The sequence below is a fragment of the Artemia sp. Qi Xiang Cuo genome, chromosome 17 (assembly GCF_049724085.1).
Source record: "Artemia sp. Qi Xiang Cuo chromosome 17, ASM4972408v1, whole genome shotgun sequence".
NCBI lineage: Eukaryota > Metazoa > Arthropoda > Branchiopoda > Anostraca > Artemiidae > Artemia > Artemia sp. Qi Xiang Cuo.
In genome coordinates, this window is record NC_142810.1 from 55,411,234 (window position 1) to 55,428,290 (window position 17,057).

The 17,057-nt window shown below is 37.4% G+C and overlaps 1 protein-coding gene across 2 annotated transcripts in view; it reads right to left on the minus strand.

The window, feature by feature from the left end:
- LOC148942377 (uncharacterized) overlaps positions 1-17,057 on the minus strand; it is a 59,903-nt gene that overhangs the window by 26,090 nt on the left and 16,756 nt on the right. For both annotated transcript variants that reach the window (XM_089102929.1, XM_089102931.1), the window contains exon 2: positions 10,266-10,355. In XM_089102929.1, the coding sequence (XP_088959055.1) occupies positions 10,266-10,352 (87 nt within the window). In that variant the 5' untranslated portion in view covers positions 10,353-10,355. The remainder of the gene's footprint in view (positions 1-10,265; positions 10,356-17,057) is intronic.

Genomic DNA, 17,057 nt, shown 5'->3' on the forward strand with positions numbered 1-17,057 from the left:
ATTAGGTTTTATAGAAAGCGTTGTCGTAGAAACTTCAAAAAGGGCTCATTCGATTGGAAATTTAAATAGCTAGTGCCCTTTTTAACTAACACCCCTTCCACGCCTACGATTTCCCCAAACACATCCAATCAAAATTTTGAGATAGGCATTTTGTTTAACGTAGTTGATAGTTCTTGAAATTATTTCTTTGAGCAGGACACTCCCCTCCACAGTCGTCAGGGAAAGGGTTATAAGTTATGCCCTGGGGGCATATATGATTCTTATGGAAGAAATGCTCGTATAAACTTTAGAAATGGCTCATTTGATTGGAAATTGACAGTTCTAGTTCACTTTTAAAGCGTCAAAAGATTTCGGAGGGTAACCAGCCCCCCCCCCCACCCTTTTCCCCCAAATGCATCCGATAAACATTTTGAGGTAACTATTTTGTTAAAAATAGTTCTAAGATCATATAACAAAAACTGCGGTGTCAACTCAACCCCCCAGGGCCCGGAGGCAGGCGTTGTAAGTTTTGCCCTGGGGGCATATATGGTTCTAATGGAAGGGACGCTCGTATAAACTTCACGAGGGCTCATCTGACTGGAAATTGAAAGTTCTAGTTAACTTTTTAAGAGTCAAAAGATTGGAGATTAGAGGGCACCTAGCCCCCCCCCCCTCCACGCCATTTTCCTCAAACCCACCTCATAAGAACTTTGAGATAGCCATTTTTTTTAAAAATACTTCAAAGACCATATAACGAAAACTCCGGGGTCGACACAGCCCCCCAGGGCCCGAGGGCAGGCTTTGTAAATTATCCCCTGGGGTAATATATGGTTTTTATGGAATGGATGATTGTAAAAACTTCAGAGGGGGCTCATTTGATTGGAAATTGAAATTTCTAGTTCAGTTTTTGAAAGTCAAAAGAGATTGGAGGTCAACTTGCCCCCCCACGCCCTTTTTTTCGGAAATACATCCGATAAAAATTTTGAGATAGACATTAAGTTAAAAATTATTCAAAAGTCAAATAACAAAAACTCAGGTGTCGACACAACCCCCCGGGGTCCGGGGGCAGGCGTCGTGAGTTATGCCCTGGGGCATATATGGTTCTTATGAAAGGGATGCTCGTATAAACTTCAGAGAGGGCTCATTTGATTGAAAATTGAAAGGTCGACCTCACTTTTTTATAGTCAAAGGAGACCCGAGAGCAACTAGCCCCCCCCCGCCTTCTTTTCCAAACCCATCTGATGAAAATTTTGGAATAGACATTTTTTTAAAAATAGTTCAGAGGTCGGATAAGAAAAACTCCGGTGTCAGTACAACCCCCAGGGCCCAGGGGAAGGCGTTCTAAGTTATGCTCTAAAGGCATGTATAGTTCTGCTCGTATAAACTTCATAGAGGGCACATTTGATTGGAAACTGAAAGTTCTAGTTCACTTTTTAAGAGTCAAAAGATTTAAGGGCAACTAGCCCTCCTGTGCCCTTTTATCCCCAGAACCATCCGAAACAAATTTTGAGATAGCCATTTTTTGAAAATTGTTCAAAAATTAGATAACAAAAACTTCGGTGTCGATACAAACCCCCAGGGTCCGGGGGTAGGCATTGTAAGTGTTATCCTGGGGGCGTATATGGTTCTTATGAAAGGGATGCTCGTATAAACTTCAGAGAGGGCTCATTGGATCGGAATTTGAAAGTTCTAGTTCACTTTTTAAGAGTCAAAAGATATCCCAGGGCAACTAGCCCCCCCCCCAACACACTCTTTTGTCCCCAAGCCCTTACGATAAAAATTTTTAAATAGCCAATTCATTAAAAATAGTTCAAAGGTCAAATAAGAAAAACTCCTGTGTCGACACAAACCTCCAGGGCCTGGAGCCAGGCGTGGTAAGTAATGCTCTAGGGGCATATATAGTTCTTGTTGGAGGGATGCTCGTATAAACTTTGCAGAGGGCTCATTTGATTGGAAATCGAAAGTTATTGTTCACTTTTTAAAAGTCAAAAGAGATCGGAAGGCAACTAGCCCCCCCTCCTTCACCGTCCTAAATGCATCAGATAAAAATTTTGAGATATACATTTTGTTAAAAATAGTTCAAAGTTCAGATAACAAAAATTCCGGTGTCGACACAGCCCGTCAGGGCCCAGGGGTAGGCGTTGTAAGTTATGCCCTGAGGGCATATATGGTTGTTATGGAAGGGATGCTCGTATAAACTTCACAGAGGGCTCATTTAATTGGAAATTGAAAGTTGTAATTAACTTTTTAAAAGTCAAAAGTGATTGGAGGGCAGCTAGCCTCCCCCACACTCCATTTATTTTTTTCCCAGAGGCACTTCATATAGAAGGGGTCGTCGTATAAACTTCAAAAGGGGCTCATTTGAATAGAAATCGGGAGTTCTAGTGCCCTTTTTAAGAGTCAAAAGTGATCATAGGGCAACTAGCCCCCCCTCCCCCCCAAAGCCATTTTCCCCAAATAAATCTGATTAAAAATTTGAGGTAGCCATTTTGTTAAAAATAGTTCAAAGATCATATAACAAAAACTCCTTTAAGTATGGCCATTTCGTTAGAAATGGTTCAAAGGTCAGATAAGAAAAACTCCTGTATTGACGCAACCCCCCAGGCCCTGAGGCAGGTATTGTAAGTATTGCTCTGGGGGCATATATGGTTCTTATGGAAGGTATACTCGTATAAACTTCGGAGAGGGCTCATTTGAATGGAAGTGTGACGTTCTAATTTCGTTTTAAAGAGTCAATAAAAATTAAAGGGCTACTAGCCCCCTTCCCCTCCATGCTGTTTATCCTTCAAGCACGTCCAATTAGAGATTCGAGATAGTGATTTTGTCAAAAATAGTCCAAATATCATATAACAAAAACTCCGGGGTCGACACAACCCCCCCCCCCCAGGGCCCAGAGGCAGGCGTTTTAAGTAATGCTCTGGGGACATATATAGTTCTTATAGAAGGGATGCTCGTATAAACTACGGAGAGGGCTTATACGATTGGAAATTGAAAGTTCTCGTTCACTTTTTAAGAGTCAAAAAAGATTGGAGAGTAACTAGCCCCCCCCCTCCACGCTCAATTTTCCTCAAACCCATCCGATAAGCACTTTGAGAGAGCCATTTTTTTCAAAACGGTTCAAAGATCAAATAACCAAATCTCCGGGGTCGACACAATCCTTCAGGGCCCGGGGTAAGCGTTGTAAGTTAGGCCAGGAGGGCATATACAGCTGTTTTGGAAGGGATGCTATTATAAACTTCAGAGATGGCTCATTTGATGGAAAATAGAAAATTCTAGTTCACTTTTAAAGATTCAAAAGAGACCGAAGGGCAATTAGCCCCAGTTTTGATACTTCGATGAACATTTGATGTTTTTTAAAAGTTTGATTTTGAAAAAAGGAATTTTTAAAAACCTTAAACTTTTTGCGATCAAAAACGAACAAAAATTAATTAAAAAAACTTTCCGAAAAACATTTTTTTTCAAAGAAAAGTAAAGTTCATTTTAAACTTAAGCTCAACAGATACAAATACTTGTTATAATTCAAACTCAAAATGACCAGAAATTATTATTAAAGAATAAATGAAACCCAAAACGAACAGAAATTAAATAAAAAATCATAGGAAAAACATACAACAAGTAATAATATAAATGAATAAATAAATCTTAAAGCGAGCAATGCTTAGATTGAATATGCAAATCAAGCTTAAAACGAAAAAAAATATTTTGCTATTGAAGTTAAATGAAATTTAAAAGGAAGAGAAATTAAATAAACAGTAAATGCAAATAAACATAAAATAGATACTAATGTAAATGAATAAAAAAAAATCTTAAAACGAGTGAAACGAATTGAATACACAAATCAAGCATGAAACCAACGATAATCACAACAAACAAAAGTTTGGGTATCGCCTCATTTTCTCACTGTAAAAGTCTAAAACCTACTGCATCATTGGCGCTTTACTGAAAACTATGTGTCTTGAAGAGTCTTGGAAAGTATAAATGACACTAAATAATGATATTTATTGTTGAAAGATCCATCAGTTCAAGAATTTATTTCAAGTTAATTTTGTTTTTATTTTCAATGCTATAAGAACTGGAAAAGAAATTTGTAAGATATTTGTAATATAATTCGTTTTCAGTTAAGTGCCAATGACGTAGTAGGCTTTAGGTTTTTATTTACAGTTAAGGAAGGGAGCAGTATCCAAACTCTTGTTTGTAGTGAAACTATATTCGTCTTGAACAACTTTAGAAAGAACTAACAAATTAAACTGAATATTTGATGTATAATGATATTAATAGCTGAGAGCTCATCAGTTCATAATTACTAAAATTTTAATGTTTATTTTCAATATTAAGTACAAAAGAAAATATTTGCAATAAAATTGGTTTTCAGTAAAGCGCCAATGACGCAGTGGGTTTTGGACTTTTACAGTGAGAGAAGGAGGCGATACCCAAAATCTTGTGTGTAGTGATTTTTGTTTGTTTCAAGGTTGATTTGCATATTCAATTTAAGTTTCACTTGTTTTAAGATTTATTTGTTCATTTACATTAATATTTATTGTATATTTGTTTGCAATGATTGTTTATTTAATTTCTGTTCGTTTTAAGTTTCATTTATGTTTTAGTGACAAAATATTTTTTTTTTCGTTTTAGGCTTGACTTTCGCTTTAGGTCGAAACATTACTAACTGCGATATCTGCTTATTCATTTATATTATTGCTTAGGTTATGTTTTTTTGCTCTTATATTTTATTTAATTTCTGTTCGGCTGGGGTTTTATTTATTCTTTAATAGTAATTTCTGGTCGTTTTGAGTTTGAATTTTAACAGGTATTTGTATCTGTTGAGCTTAATTTAAAAACAGCCTTTACTTTTCTTTGAAAAACTTAGTTTTCGGAAAGTTTTTTTATTTAATCAAAAGGAAACATTCCCATGGGAACACATGTTTGTTGGGAACACATGAACATGGGAACACATGTTGTGTTCCCATGGGAACCCATGGGAACACATGATTGTTCCCATGGGAACAATCAAAAGGAACACATTCACATAAAAGGACAAAAAAGTGACATACTTAAGAAAACTGGGACATAAAAGGTTTAAAAAAGGGAAGTATTTTGTCAATTTATGACATAATATGAAAGACTTCCCAACTGGAAATATATTTTGGTAAAAAAAAAAACTCTCTGTCCTGGTAACATAAAAAACGATGCCTAAAAGTTCAGTTTTATTTTTTGCCCCTGATCACTTTGACTCTTAAGAAGGGAACTACAACATTTGATTTCCGATTCAAAGATCCCGCTCTGGAGTTTATACGCCCACCATTTAAAAAGAACCTTATATGCCCTCGGGGCAAAATTTACATCCCTTGCCATGAGGTTTTTTTTTACCAGGAAAATTAGTACTCACTTCACAAAAGTAATACTATATCTCGTTTTTGTTTATTTTTTTGAAAATCCGGGTTTTGCCAGAAATATCGTAAGTAAAGAGTTTTCTCCAAAATAAGGGATTTACATGTTTAAATGAGTTTAAAGTCATTTTGTAGGAATGTGTATGGATTTTTTTTTTCATTATATTTTATGTTAACTGGCCGCTTCGAAAGAGGCTTTTCAAAGCACTTTTTGGCCAATAATACAACTACCCAAAAAAACTCTTCTTTTTGAGATTTCAAGATGGAAACATTTTAGCTAAAAATTACAAATTGTTGGAGGCTCAGGGGACATAACCATGGACCAAAAGGTTGGCAACTCTGGTTTTAATGTTTTAAAGAGGAAGCCCGTTACTTCTATAATTAAATTAAATAAAAAAAACAAGTTTTTTTAACTGAAAGTAAGGAACGACGTTAAAACTTAAAACGAACAGAAATTATTCCGTATATGAAGGGGGCTGTCCCCTCCTCAACGCCTCGCTCTTTACGCTAAAGTTTTTTTATTGTTTAAAAAAATAGAGTTGTGAGAAAGTCAAACTTTAGCGTAAAGAGCGAGGCGTTGAGGAGGGGACAGCCCCTTCATATACGGAATAATTTCTGTTCGTTTTAAGTTTTAACGTCGTTCCTTACTTTCAGTTAAAAAAACTTGTTTTTTTTATTTAATTTTTGAACGTTTTTGAATTAATGCAGGTTTTGATTTTGGCTCACCGTACATGAATAATTAAAACAAAATTTGCATATTATATTTGGTTAAATGGCTTTCTCGAAACTTGTTTAATTTTATTTACGAACGTTTTTATTAGTAATAAATATACGTAACTTAGAATTAACTTACGTAACGAACTTCTATATTCATAAATTTTTAACACGTATATTAGGGGGTTCGCCCCCTAGTCAATACCCTGCTCTTTAAGCTAAAGTTTGAATTTTTTTTCCAATTCTTTAAAAATGACCCCTTAATCACAATCAGTTGATCAGTTGAAAAACTTGTTGTTTTTTTTATTTAATTTCTGATCTTTTTCTTTAATAATGCTGAGAAATTCGGCACCCCCTTCATTGCAATGTCCCTTTCTCCATGAAAACTTCCATCATGGAAAGATCCTTCCATATAGCCCCCGACCCTCTCCTTCCCCCACCTACCAGAAAAAATCTCCACTGAAAAAGTCTGTATACTTCCCAATAACCAATACTATTTGTTAACATTGAGTAAAGTTCATAACTTTCAGCCCTCCCCCCGGGGACTTTGGGGGATCAAGTCATCCTACAAGACATTGTTATCATATTTTCGACCATGTTGAACAAAATGGGTCTCTCAAAATTTTGATCGGATGAGTTTTGGAAAAAAATGAGCGTAGGAGGGGACCAACTGGCCCTCCATTTTTTTTGGTTACCTAAAAATGGAACTAGAACTTTTAATTTTCACTCGATTGAGCCGACTCCTAATATTCTCGAACCCGTAGGCCGATACGATCACCCCTGGGGAAAAAAAAAACAAAAAAAACAAACAAACAAACAAACAAATAAAACCGCAACCGGGATCTTTATTAGTGCAAAAAATGTAAAATTCCACATTTTTGTAGATAGGAGCTTGAAACCTCTACAGTAGGGTTCTCTGATACGCTGAATATGATGGTGTGATTTTCATTAAGGTTCCATAACTTTTAGGTTATGGAACCTTATATGGAACCTTTTATACGACTTTTTTTCCCTTTTTTCGAAAATCAGCCAAATATTCTCAGGCACGTAACTTTTGATGGGTAAGATTAAACTTGATGAAACTTATATATTTGAAATCAGAATTAAAATCTGATTCTTTTGATGTATCTATTGGTATCAAAATCCCGTTTTTTAGAGTTTCGGTTACCATTGAGCCGGGTCGCTCCTTACTTACAGTTCGTTACCACGAACTGTTTGATATAGAATTATCAGGTAAAAGGTAAAAAACTGGCAAGGAATACGTATTTTTCATGGGCTTTTTTTTCTCTAGTAAAACAAATTTTGATATCTAAAATTTAATTTTAGAACAGATTATTCATTGCTATCGTTTGGCGTTATATAAAAAATTATTAAAATAAACGTAAAATTCAAAATAAGATAAAATCTGAGAGTCAAAAATGCTTCAGCTAGAATAACAAATTAGAAGATCAATTCAATTTATTAAGTTTTATTGACCTGTTCTCAATTATAACCTTCTTCTAGAGTTCTTCTAGAATTCTAAACTTCTAAACTTCTAAACTAGTTCTTCTAAACTTCTTCTAGAGTTTATTTATCCTTGACCCTTGGAATTCAAACTTGGTCAGAAATAAGATTTTAAAATAAAAATTCTGTGTCAGTTTGCCCCATTCAGAAGATTACTTCAGACATATGCGCACGCAATAGTATGCAGCAGACATCTGTAGTTTCCTTCCATCTTTCTCTTTGTTTTCTGTATAGCGTTTTGGGGTTTTCTTTGTTTTTATGTTTTGCTTAAGCTAGTTTTTTTCCCTTGTTTATATATTTTTACCTTTATTGATAAAGGCTTTCAGATGTGAAGCCGAAATAATCGGATTTTGTTTTATTATTATTTTTTCTCTGCTCTTATTTCAAATATTACACCCATTTCTCTATACTTTCATATATTTTTTTTTTAATTGGCGTTATATATAAAATTATTAATTAGTTATTAGAGCAATGAGTTATTTACATTAGATTCCACTTCTGAAACAAAAAGATGTTTGAAAAACATTAATTTCTCCAGATATTTCCGTAACTTTCTGTGCCTATGATAAAGAAAAAGCTGAGAAAGGCTAGGACATGTTATAGGAATGAAAGATGGTCAAGGTTGTTCTTTTTGGCCCAATGAAAAACAGGTGGTTCCCCTATGGGATAGGAAAAGTTCAAAAAGTACGATTTAAAGGCAACAGAAACTTTATTGGAGGGGGTGAGAAGTGAAGGTTTGAAATGATTCGAATGGAGAAGGCGTGTGAGCAGCAGCGTTGAACTCACCTAGCATGGTGCTGCAGTGAGTTATTAGTAGTAGTAGCTGTAGTTTATAAAACCAGAAACAGATTCACTCCACTTAATAGACACTAATCTGCTCTTTTCTAGGTTATGAATAGATTGCAGTTGGAAAACTTTCAATAGATAGGGGTAGGGAATGAACACGCTACGCTTGTTGGTCTCAGTCGTCTTTATGCTGCAGTGTTGCTGGTAGTAGTAGTAGTAGTTGCGAAATTATCACTGACACAAAACACATGCAGGTATACTCTAAAAAGTTCGGGCAAATGATAAGAGTAGCAACTACCTCAAGCGTCGAAAAATCACCAATGCCATCTAGTGTTTGACGTTTTTTTTGTAATTGTATTTTTTTTTTTAACTGAGATGAGGCTTGTATTACTGCACAAGTCTTGCCTTACTACACTAAAAAAAAAATCGAAAAAACCTTAAGGCTAGATGGCGATAGTAATTATTTCCGACAACACCAATTTCCATTCTTATAAGTAAGCTATGCTTTCTGGCATATAGATTTTAAATTGACCCTGCAAATTTTGAATCAGGTGCTGGCTCTGAGAATAGAGAAAACAAACCAGAAAACACGACAAGTTCTGGAAAACTCTTAATTTTATCGGGTATTTTCGAGCAGCTTGGGAACTCACAAGCACATTTACTTCACTTACAAGAGACATTTTTCTACACTTTACTAAATTATCACTAACATGAGACCCAAATAGGTAAAAGCTTATACGTTGCCACTACCAACTTTTCCTCATGTCTCAAAATCTTCAGCAAATATAAAGCCAATGATGACGAAACAAATATATTTTAGATTACATTTTTATTTTTGGGAGGAAGGGGGTTCATTTAAATCCCGATGAAGATTTCCCCTATGTAAAGAAGTGGGATAAGTCAGCCTTATTTTGTTTTTGACTTTTTGCTAAGCAGGTTGCAGGATCTTCAAAATCCTTAGGACGTGGAATCAAATATAAGTTGGAATATCCTTTGGATGTAAAAACTATTGAAGGAATTCGAGAAAAAAGAATGGCTGAAGCATCGAACAAAATATAAAAAGTCGCCCAAAAATTATCACGTCTTTGCATTCATCACTTAAAAACTAAAATTCAAAACAGGGACTGCTTTATCATATTTCTATGACTGACCAAGGATTCTTTTCAATTGATAAAATTATATTTTACTTAACTGATAGATCTCACAGCTTTTGGAAACACCATTGAAAAGCATTGAAAAGCCAGACTGATTAGGTTATTTATTATAATATATATTAATATATATATTTATTACATAAATGTAGTGTGGAAATTTTAGCATGAAACAACTTTATTAATGCTTAGTTCAATTTACTGAGGGGAAGTATACCATTGTTATTTTCATTTTTAATAGCGGTGAGCCTTAGGGGTTGTTGTATTATGTTTCATTAGACATATGTTGCACAAATGAATAAAGTCCATCTACAGCAGCAGGAAATGAATAGGAAAAAGTGATCAAACAATCACATTTTTAACCCACGCATCTTCTGCACAAATGAAACAGCTTTTGTTGTATTTTTGTAGCCTGCAGAAGTAGTTTAGGCATAAAAGATAAGGACTTAGTTAATTTGAGGAGGAGAATGTTTTTAAGGATCTGGAGGCTGCAACTAGATGGCGCAATAGTAAGATACTGTATTGAAAGGTTAAGACATTAAGGGAAAGTAGTGACTGCTACCTAGTTCCCATAAAGACCAAAATGGAGCCTCAATTAGAGATAAAGACGTTCATTAATCTTTCAGGCTTCACTAGATACGACACCTGAACATGAGAATTGCGACATCTAAACGGTGCTTCTTTGAATGCTTTTCAACTGGCAATACTTGCATAGTTGGATTTAAGACAAGGGGATCTCACTTACCTTCCTTTGTGCTTTAAGTTGTTCTGGTTTGGTCTTCATTTTCAACTTGTTTTTAGATGAGGCCATTTTACCAGTTTCTACAACCATATTCTAGAAAAATAAAATAAATTTCAACACAGATAGGTGTTATGTACCAATTAATGGCTTACGTGACCTTTCCAATGGGGTGAACTCAAATGTACCAATTAATGGCTTACGTGACCTTTCCAATGGGCTGAACTCAAATGTAACAATTAATGGCTTACGTGACCTGTCACATGGGCTGACCTCACAGAAGAGTGCACGCCGAGTGAAGAAGGAATGAATTGATAGTATATAAGCAAGTGTTGTAAATATTATAGTTAGTTGAATTCTGACAATGGATTAAAACGGTTCATAATACCTTTTGACTTACTTTATAATATCTGGTGAACAGCGGAGGAATCCGTTCCCAAGGTGAGCTCCTTCTTTCGGGGTGAAAGACTACTTTAAATTTCTGCTCCCGGGTTCAGTTCCGAGCAGAAAATTCACTCATTTGTTTCTATTTCCGAATAGAAATCTCTTAGTTGTTTTCGTTTTAATTTCTGTTTACTGGTTTACTTCCGAACAGGAATCACTTTCTTACTTTCGTTACTCAAGTCTGTTTACGGGTTTACTTCCGAACAGAAGTCCATTTTCTTGTTTTACTTTCCTGATTCTGTTTACAGAAATTCATTTTTGCTTCGTTCTAATTTCTGTTTACGGGTTTACTTCTGACCAGAAATCCATTTTTTTTTTGTAATCTCTGTTTACGGGTTCAGTTCCGATCAGAAATTCGCTTTTGTTTTCGTTCTAATTTCTGTTTACGGGTTTACTTCCGAACAGAAGTCCATTTTTCAATTTCTGATCTCTGTTTACGGGTTTATTTCCAAACAGAAATTATAAAATTTTTTTACTTTTCTGGTTCCTGTTTTCGGGTTCACTTCCAAACAGAAATCGCTTTTTTTGTTTACGGGCTTACTTCCAAAAAAAAAAAAAAAATCCAATCTTCATTTACTTTTCTGATTCCTGTTTACGGGTTCAATTCCGAACAGAAATTCACTTTTGTTTTCGTTTTAATTTCTGTTTACGGGTTTACTTCCGAACAGAAGTCCATTTTTCTATTTCTGATCTCTGTTTACGTTGAAGAAGGAAGTAGCTCGAACAAAAGGACCTCTTACCAAACTTCAACAAATTCCTGGTCTGGAAGACAGACCCTGACCAAAACGTTGCTATTACCATCCTAACTCAACGTCACATACAACAGAGGAATGCAGGGGAGGCAAACGCTAAACCCAAGAGCCAAAAGGGGAAGCGATACATACAACTTTTTTCGTGGAGGAGCTATCAGCTCTCATCCCCTGATTCATTGTCAAGGATCACTGGAATGGGAAAATGATACCTTTAGCGGTTGACTCAGGATGTGAATTTACCATGGTAAACCCAGAACGGGTGAAGGGAGTTTACCCCCTTCATGGGAAAACTGTGAAATATATTTTCGCGGAAGGCCGAAAAATAGAATATGTCGTTGGACTTTTTACGATACAGCTTTTGAATCACGCAGGAAGAATTTTTTAAGGACGGATTGAAACAGGGATGTGCCCCACATTACCCCAAAACATTTTACTGGAAATAAATTTTCCGAGATTCGAAGAGAACGTGCTTCCAATTAATATCCAGGATCTACTCGAAGTGGAAACAAAAGAAGCCTTTGTGGCAACACGATCTCAAGCCAGGCAGAGATCATTAAGGAATCATAGTGGTGCCAGCTCAGAACCAGAGTTCCACAAAGCGCCGACTGTGGCTCTGCATGATTCTAACCCCTGCGACATGTTATCAGCGACAAAATCGCAAGATGATTCAAGCTCAGGACAAACGATCTCTCAGACAGAGGTCACTACCCTGCCTCATTAGTCTGCCACAGATCAGTCTGACCCCAACAACAAGGGACTGATTTCAGACACAACAACCCAAGCTGGAAATCTGGGTTTTGATCCGGAAGTAGACAGTAACATAACAACATGCAGGGAGAGCTAGACAACCAGATCTGGAGCACTTTCTCAGCTCCAAGGAAAGAACCCAACTTTTAATTTTATGAAGGAGAAAGCATTGCGAGAAATCAATGACTCCCTTCCTCAGCAGTTTTTATTCCAAGACGGAATTTATTACCGACTTTGGACTGATCATCTTGGTAGAACAAAAAAAACAGCTTATTGTCCCCAGTGAGTATAGATCACAGATTATCAAGATAGGTCATGACAACTTGACGAGTGGTCATTTAGGCAGGGCAAGGACCACTGACAGCATTCTATGTCGTTTTTGGAGGCCCAGAATTTGCAAAGACATCGGTAGTTACATCAAGTCATGCACAGCTTGTCAAATGACCGCCAGACGCAAACAAAAGGAAGAGGTACCCCTTAGGCCTATTCCCACCATAATTAAGCCATTCTCGAGAATTGCCATGGACCCCTACCTAAAAGCTCCGCAGGTCATCGGTGGCTTCTAGTTATTACTGACTACGGATCTAGATATTCTGATGCTAAACCACTATGGTCAACAAATCACCCGTTATTGCAGATGAAGTTACTAATTTTGTCTGACGTTATGGAATTCCCGACGAAAACTTGATAGATCAGGAAAATCATTTCTTGTCTTCTGTCTTAAAAAACTTGTACCAGGTACTGAATATAAAACCAATAAGGATAATTCCGTACCACTCTGAGACGGATGGACAAACTGAAAGGTTGAACGGGACTCTAATATCCAAGCTTCGGAAATACGTAGGGACATCAACTAACCACTGGGAAAGGTTTATACCATTTTCACTATTTGCTTGTCGAGAAAAAGGTATCCTTGTATGGGGTATAGCCCATTTGAGGCACTACACGGATAGGATCCTTGCGGGGGCCTGGACCTAATGCAAGAAGAGTGGGAAGATAAGACAGGGGAAGACCCAATAATTATTGCAGAATATATTCGACAGATGCGCGTGCGATTATCGGAAATATGCGCTGAGCAACTGTGGCAGTAAAAATGGCAGAAACAAAAGCAACTGAGGCAGTAAAAATGAAGCGGTACTACGACCGAGCAACGAAGCCAAGGACCTTGTCCATCGGTGACCAAGTTCTACTTTTATTACCGAAAGGAAGTAATGAATTGAATGTCCGTTGGAAAGGACCATTCCAGGTGCTACGTATTATTTTGCCAGTCGACTATGAAATAGAGCTTGGAGGCTGAAGAAAAAAGAAAGCAATTTATCACATCAACCTCCTAAGGAAATATGAGGAAAGAGATGAGAAAGATAGCAATGAAGCTTTCGTCGCAACGGTCGATGAAGAAGAAGAAAACATATATGCCATTCAAACCTATGAAAAAGAGGAATATGAAGTAATGCCAGATATAAACCCTGCCTTGCCATACAAGATGAGGGATGAATCCATCATCCCATTCGAGTTCCACCGTATCGTATGCCAAAGTCTCAGAGGGAAGTGCTGAAAGAAGAAATGAAAAAAATGTTGCAAGATGGCGTTATCGAACCTTCACATAGTGAATGGTCGTCCCCTCTAGTTATCGTGAAAAAAAAGGCGGTGAATGGAGGTTTTGCACTGACTATTGGCAAGAAAATGCTATAACTAAATTCGACGCCTGTCCCATGCCGCATATTGATCAAATATTAGAAAAGTTCTAGAATGCACGGTTATACTCGATAACAGACTGCCGAAAAGGATACTGGCAAGTCAATATGGCAAGTATTTTGGTCAAGAAAGTAACATTTTCGACTCCATTTGGTCATTACCAGTTCCGTGTAATGCCATTTGGGCTGAAAGGCGCACCCCCACTTTCCAGCGGATGATCGATGAAGTATTGAGAGAAAACCCACACGCTCGAGCATACTTCGATGACATCATAGTTTTCAGCGACACTTTAGCAGAGCACCTGAGACACCTGAGTGACGTATTAAAACGTCTGAACAAGGTGAGCCTAAAAATCAATACCAGCAAGAGTAGGTTTGGTTATACCAAAAAAGAATATTTGGGACACACAGTTGGGGATGGTACGATAAGTCCAGTACTGAATAAAGTACAAGCAATCAAAACATTCCAGCGCCCAGCCACCAAGAAAGCGTTGATAACCTTCCTTGGAATGACCAATTATTATTTACGGTTCATCAAGGGGTATGTCAGACTCAGAAGGGAACTCAGCGCACTAACCAGGATACAAATACCTGACATTTTACCATGGGAGCCTAAACCAGTAGCGTATCCAGGGGGGGGGGGGCTGACTGGCCCCCCCACCAAAAAAAAATTCTTTTCTTTTTTTATTTAAGTGCCAATATAGTAAGTTCCGAAATATTCACGCTTTTATGTTATTTGCAACACCCGTTCTTTTTTTCATTTCTTGTTAAATGGCTATACATTTCTCCAGCAAGCTTATATCATTATTTTATCATCAAACGTGCAATCGCCTCCTGTAATCAAACAAGATGTCAAGAAATTTTTCTCACTATTTAACTCCCGCAGCTATTAGCACTAGCTTATCTGCATTGAAAGAATTGCGATAAGGAATCGGACTAAGAGGCAATAGTTCATTCAAAGTTACAAACGCTGCTATAATTCCAGTGTAAGCTAAGCATTGAAACGGATAGGTCACATGAGAGGAAAGAAAGAAAATTACCTTAAATTGCATGTCCAGCGAGATAAGGTGGTGTTGAGCCTCCTGTAGAAATCTTGCTGGTGGTGTTTCAAGGTTATGATTTGACATTCCAGTTCAGCCTCCATTCAGCGTTGGCCCAGTCTTGATCAACTCCTTTCTTGAAGGCATCTAGAGGTTTAGATTGGACAGTGGCTTCGAACAGACTGTTCCAGAATGGGACTGAACGAACTTAGAAGAACTGTTAGTACTCTCGCTTGATGAAATGGGGGGGCTGTAGCTTATTGGTGTATCCTCTTGTAGAAGTCGAGAAGGATAGGGAAAAGACATGACTTAGTTGGTCATTTTCTTGCAACTTACGAGTTGCTATTACATCTCCTCTTTTCCTACGGTATACTAAGGTAGGGAGTTTGAGTAATGTGAGACGTTCCTCGTAAGATTTGTCTTGGAATGCAGAGATAAGCTTAGTTGCTCTTATTTGGACACTCTCAAGTACTTTCACATCTGTCTTATAGTACGGAGAGGCTAGGGTCATGCCAAATTCCAGGTGAGGACGGACCATGGCTTTGTACAGTTTCGTAATCACTCCCGACTTCCTGGTGGTAAATTTTCGCTTTATAAGGCCAAGGGCTTGGTTTGCTTTTGCAACTTGGGCTCGTGTGTGGCAGTGAAACTTCAGCTCATTGTCAACAATAACCCCTAGGTCCTTCTCCTCACTGACTGCCTCAAGCTGGGCGTCTCCTATGTGATATGCCAGTTTTGGATTATTGCGTCCAAGATGTGGAACTTTACATTTTAAGGCATTGAACTGTAGACACCAATCCGATGACCATCTAGATAGTCTGTCCAGATCTTCTTGCATAGTTGATAGATTAAGGTCGATTTAGTCATAGGATAGATTGCAGTCATCAGCATATAGCGTCAAAGGATTCTTCAGGTTCGTTGTACAGTTATTGATATACATGCTGACAAGCCTAATTAGTTCTAGTTAGTTCTTGTAGTCAGATACTAATATGAAACTCGTTTTTTACTTGAAGAGCGGTTTCTCGGGTTTTCTGTTTCCGGAAATCTCACCGGCTCTGCAGTAGCGAAACAAATCATCAGCCAATGCATTACGTTCGGCTTAAAAATGGAGAAATTTGTGGGGGTTGGTTTTGATGGGGCCAGCAACATGTCAGGCTGCTATTCTGGTTCACAGGCAGAAATTATGAAAAAATATCCGCATGTCATCTATACCCACTGTGCATCGCACAGCTTAAATTTGGCTTTATGTAAAACTAGTAGGGTAGGACTTGTTAGGTCCACCTTTGCTACTATACAGCAGATTATATCATTTTTATTATCCTCACCAAAAAGAACGAATATGTTTGTAAAAGCGGTCACTGTCATTTGTCCTGTGAAGAAGCTTGTGAAGTTGTGCGAAACGAGATGGGTGGAGTGTCACGATTGCATTTTAGTTTTTATGTCTTTGTATTGTGCGATTATTTCCGTACTTGAGGAAATAGTTGGTAGCATACGGTGCGAAAATATTTCAAAAGCGAATGCGTTGGTTTCAGCAGCAACCGAATTTAGTTTTATGTTAACTATGGCTATGCTAGAGTTTGTAAGTGCCATAATGCTCTCTGCCTCTAAGGCGCTGTAAGCCGAAGATTTAGACTTAGTTGAGTGCTGTCGGCATGTTAATCTATGTTCTGATACTTTACTGCAGTCAGAACAAAATAATTTTGAAACAATTTTTCAGAAAGCCTATGAGCTTGCACAAGAGTTGAATGTGGCTCCAACTGTTCCAAGGTCTATCCGCCGAAAGTCCATCAACGATAATGAGTCCATCAAGGTTTTTTATCGCTAGTCATTGTTCAAACCTTACTTTGCTTCACTTATTGAAGAATTTGATCAAAATTTTTTGCACCATCAGGAGGCATCTTTCAAAATCGGAAGGCTTTTGCCAGCTAACAGCGAGTCATTAAAAATTAATGAATTTGTGAACGCTGTTGCTGTTTATGAGGGATTTCACGGGGGTAGATGTGTGCTTGAATGTGAGTTAGTCCTTTGGAAACAGAAGTGGCTTAGAATTTTTGACAAAACCATCAACTGTTGCTTCAATTCTTGCGTCATGCAATGCAAAATTTTTCCCATGCCTTCAAA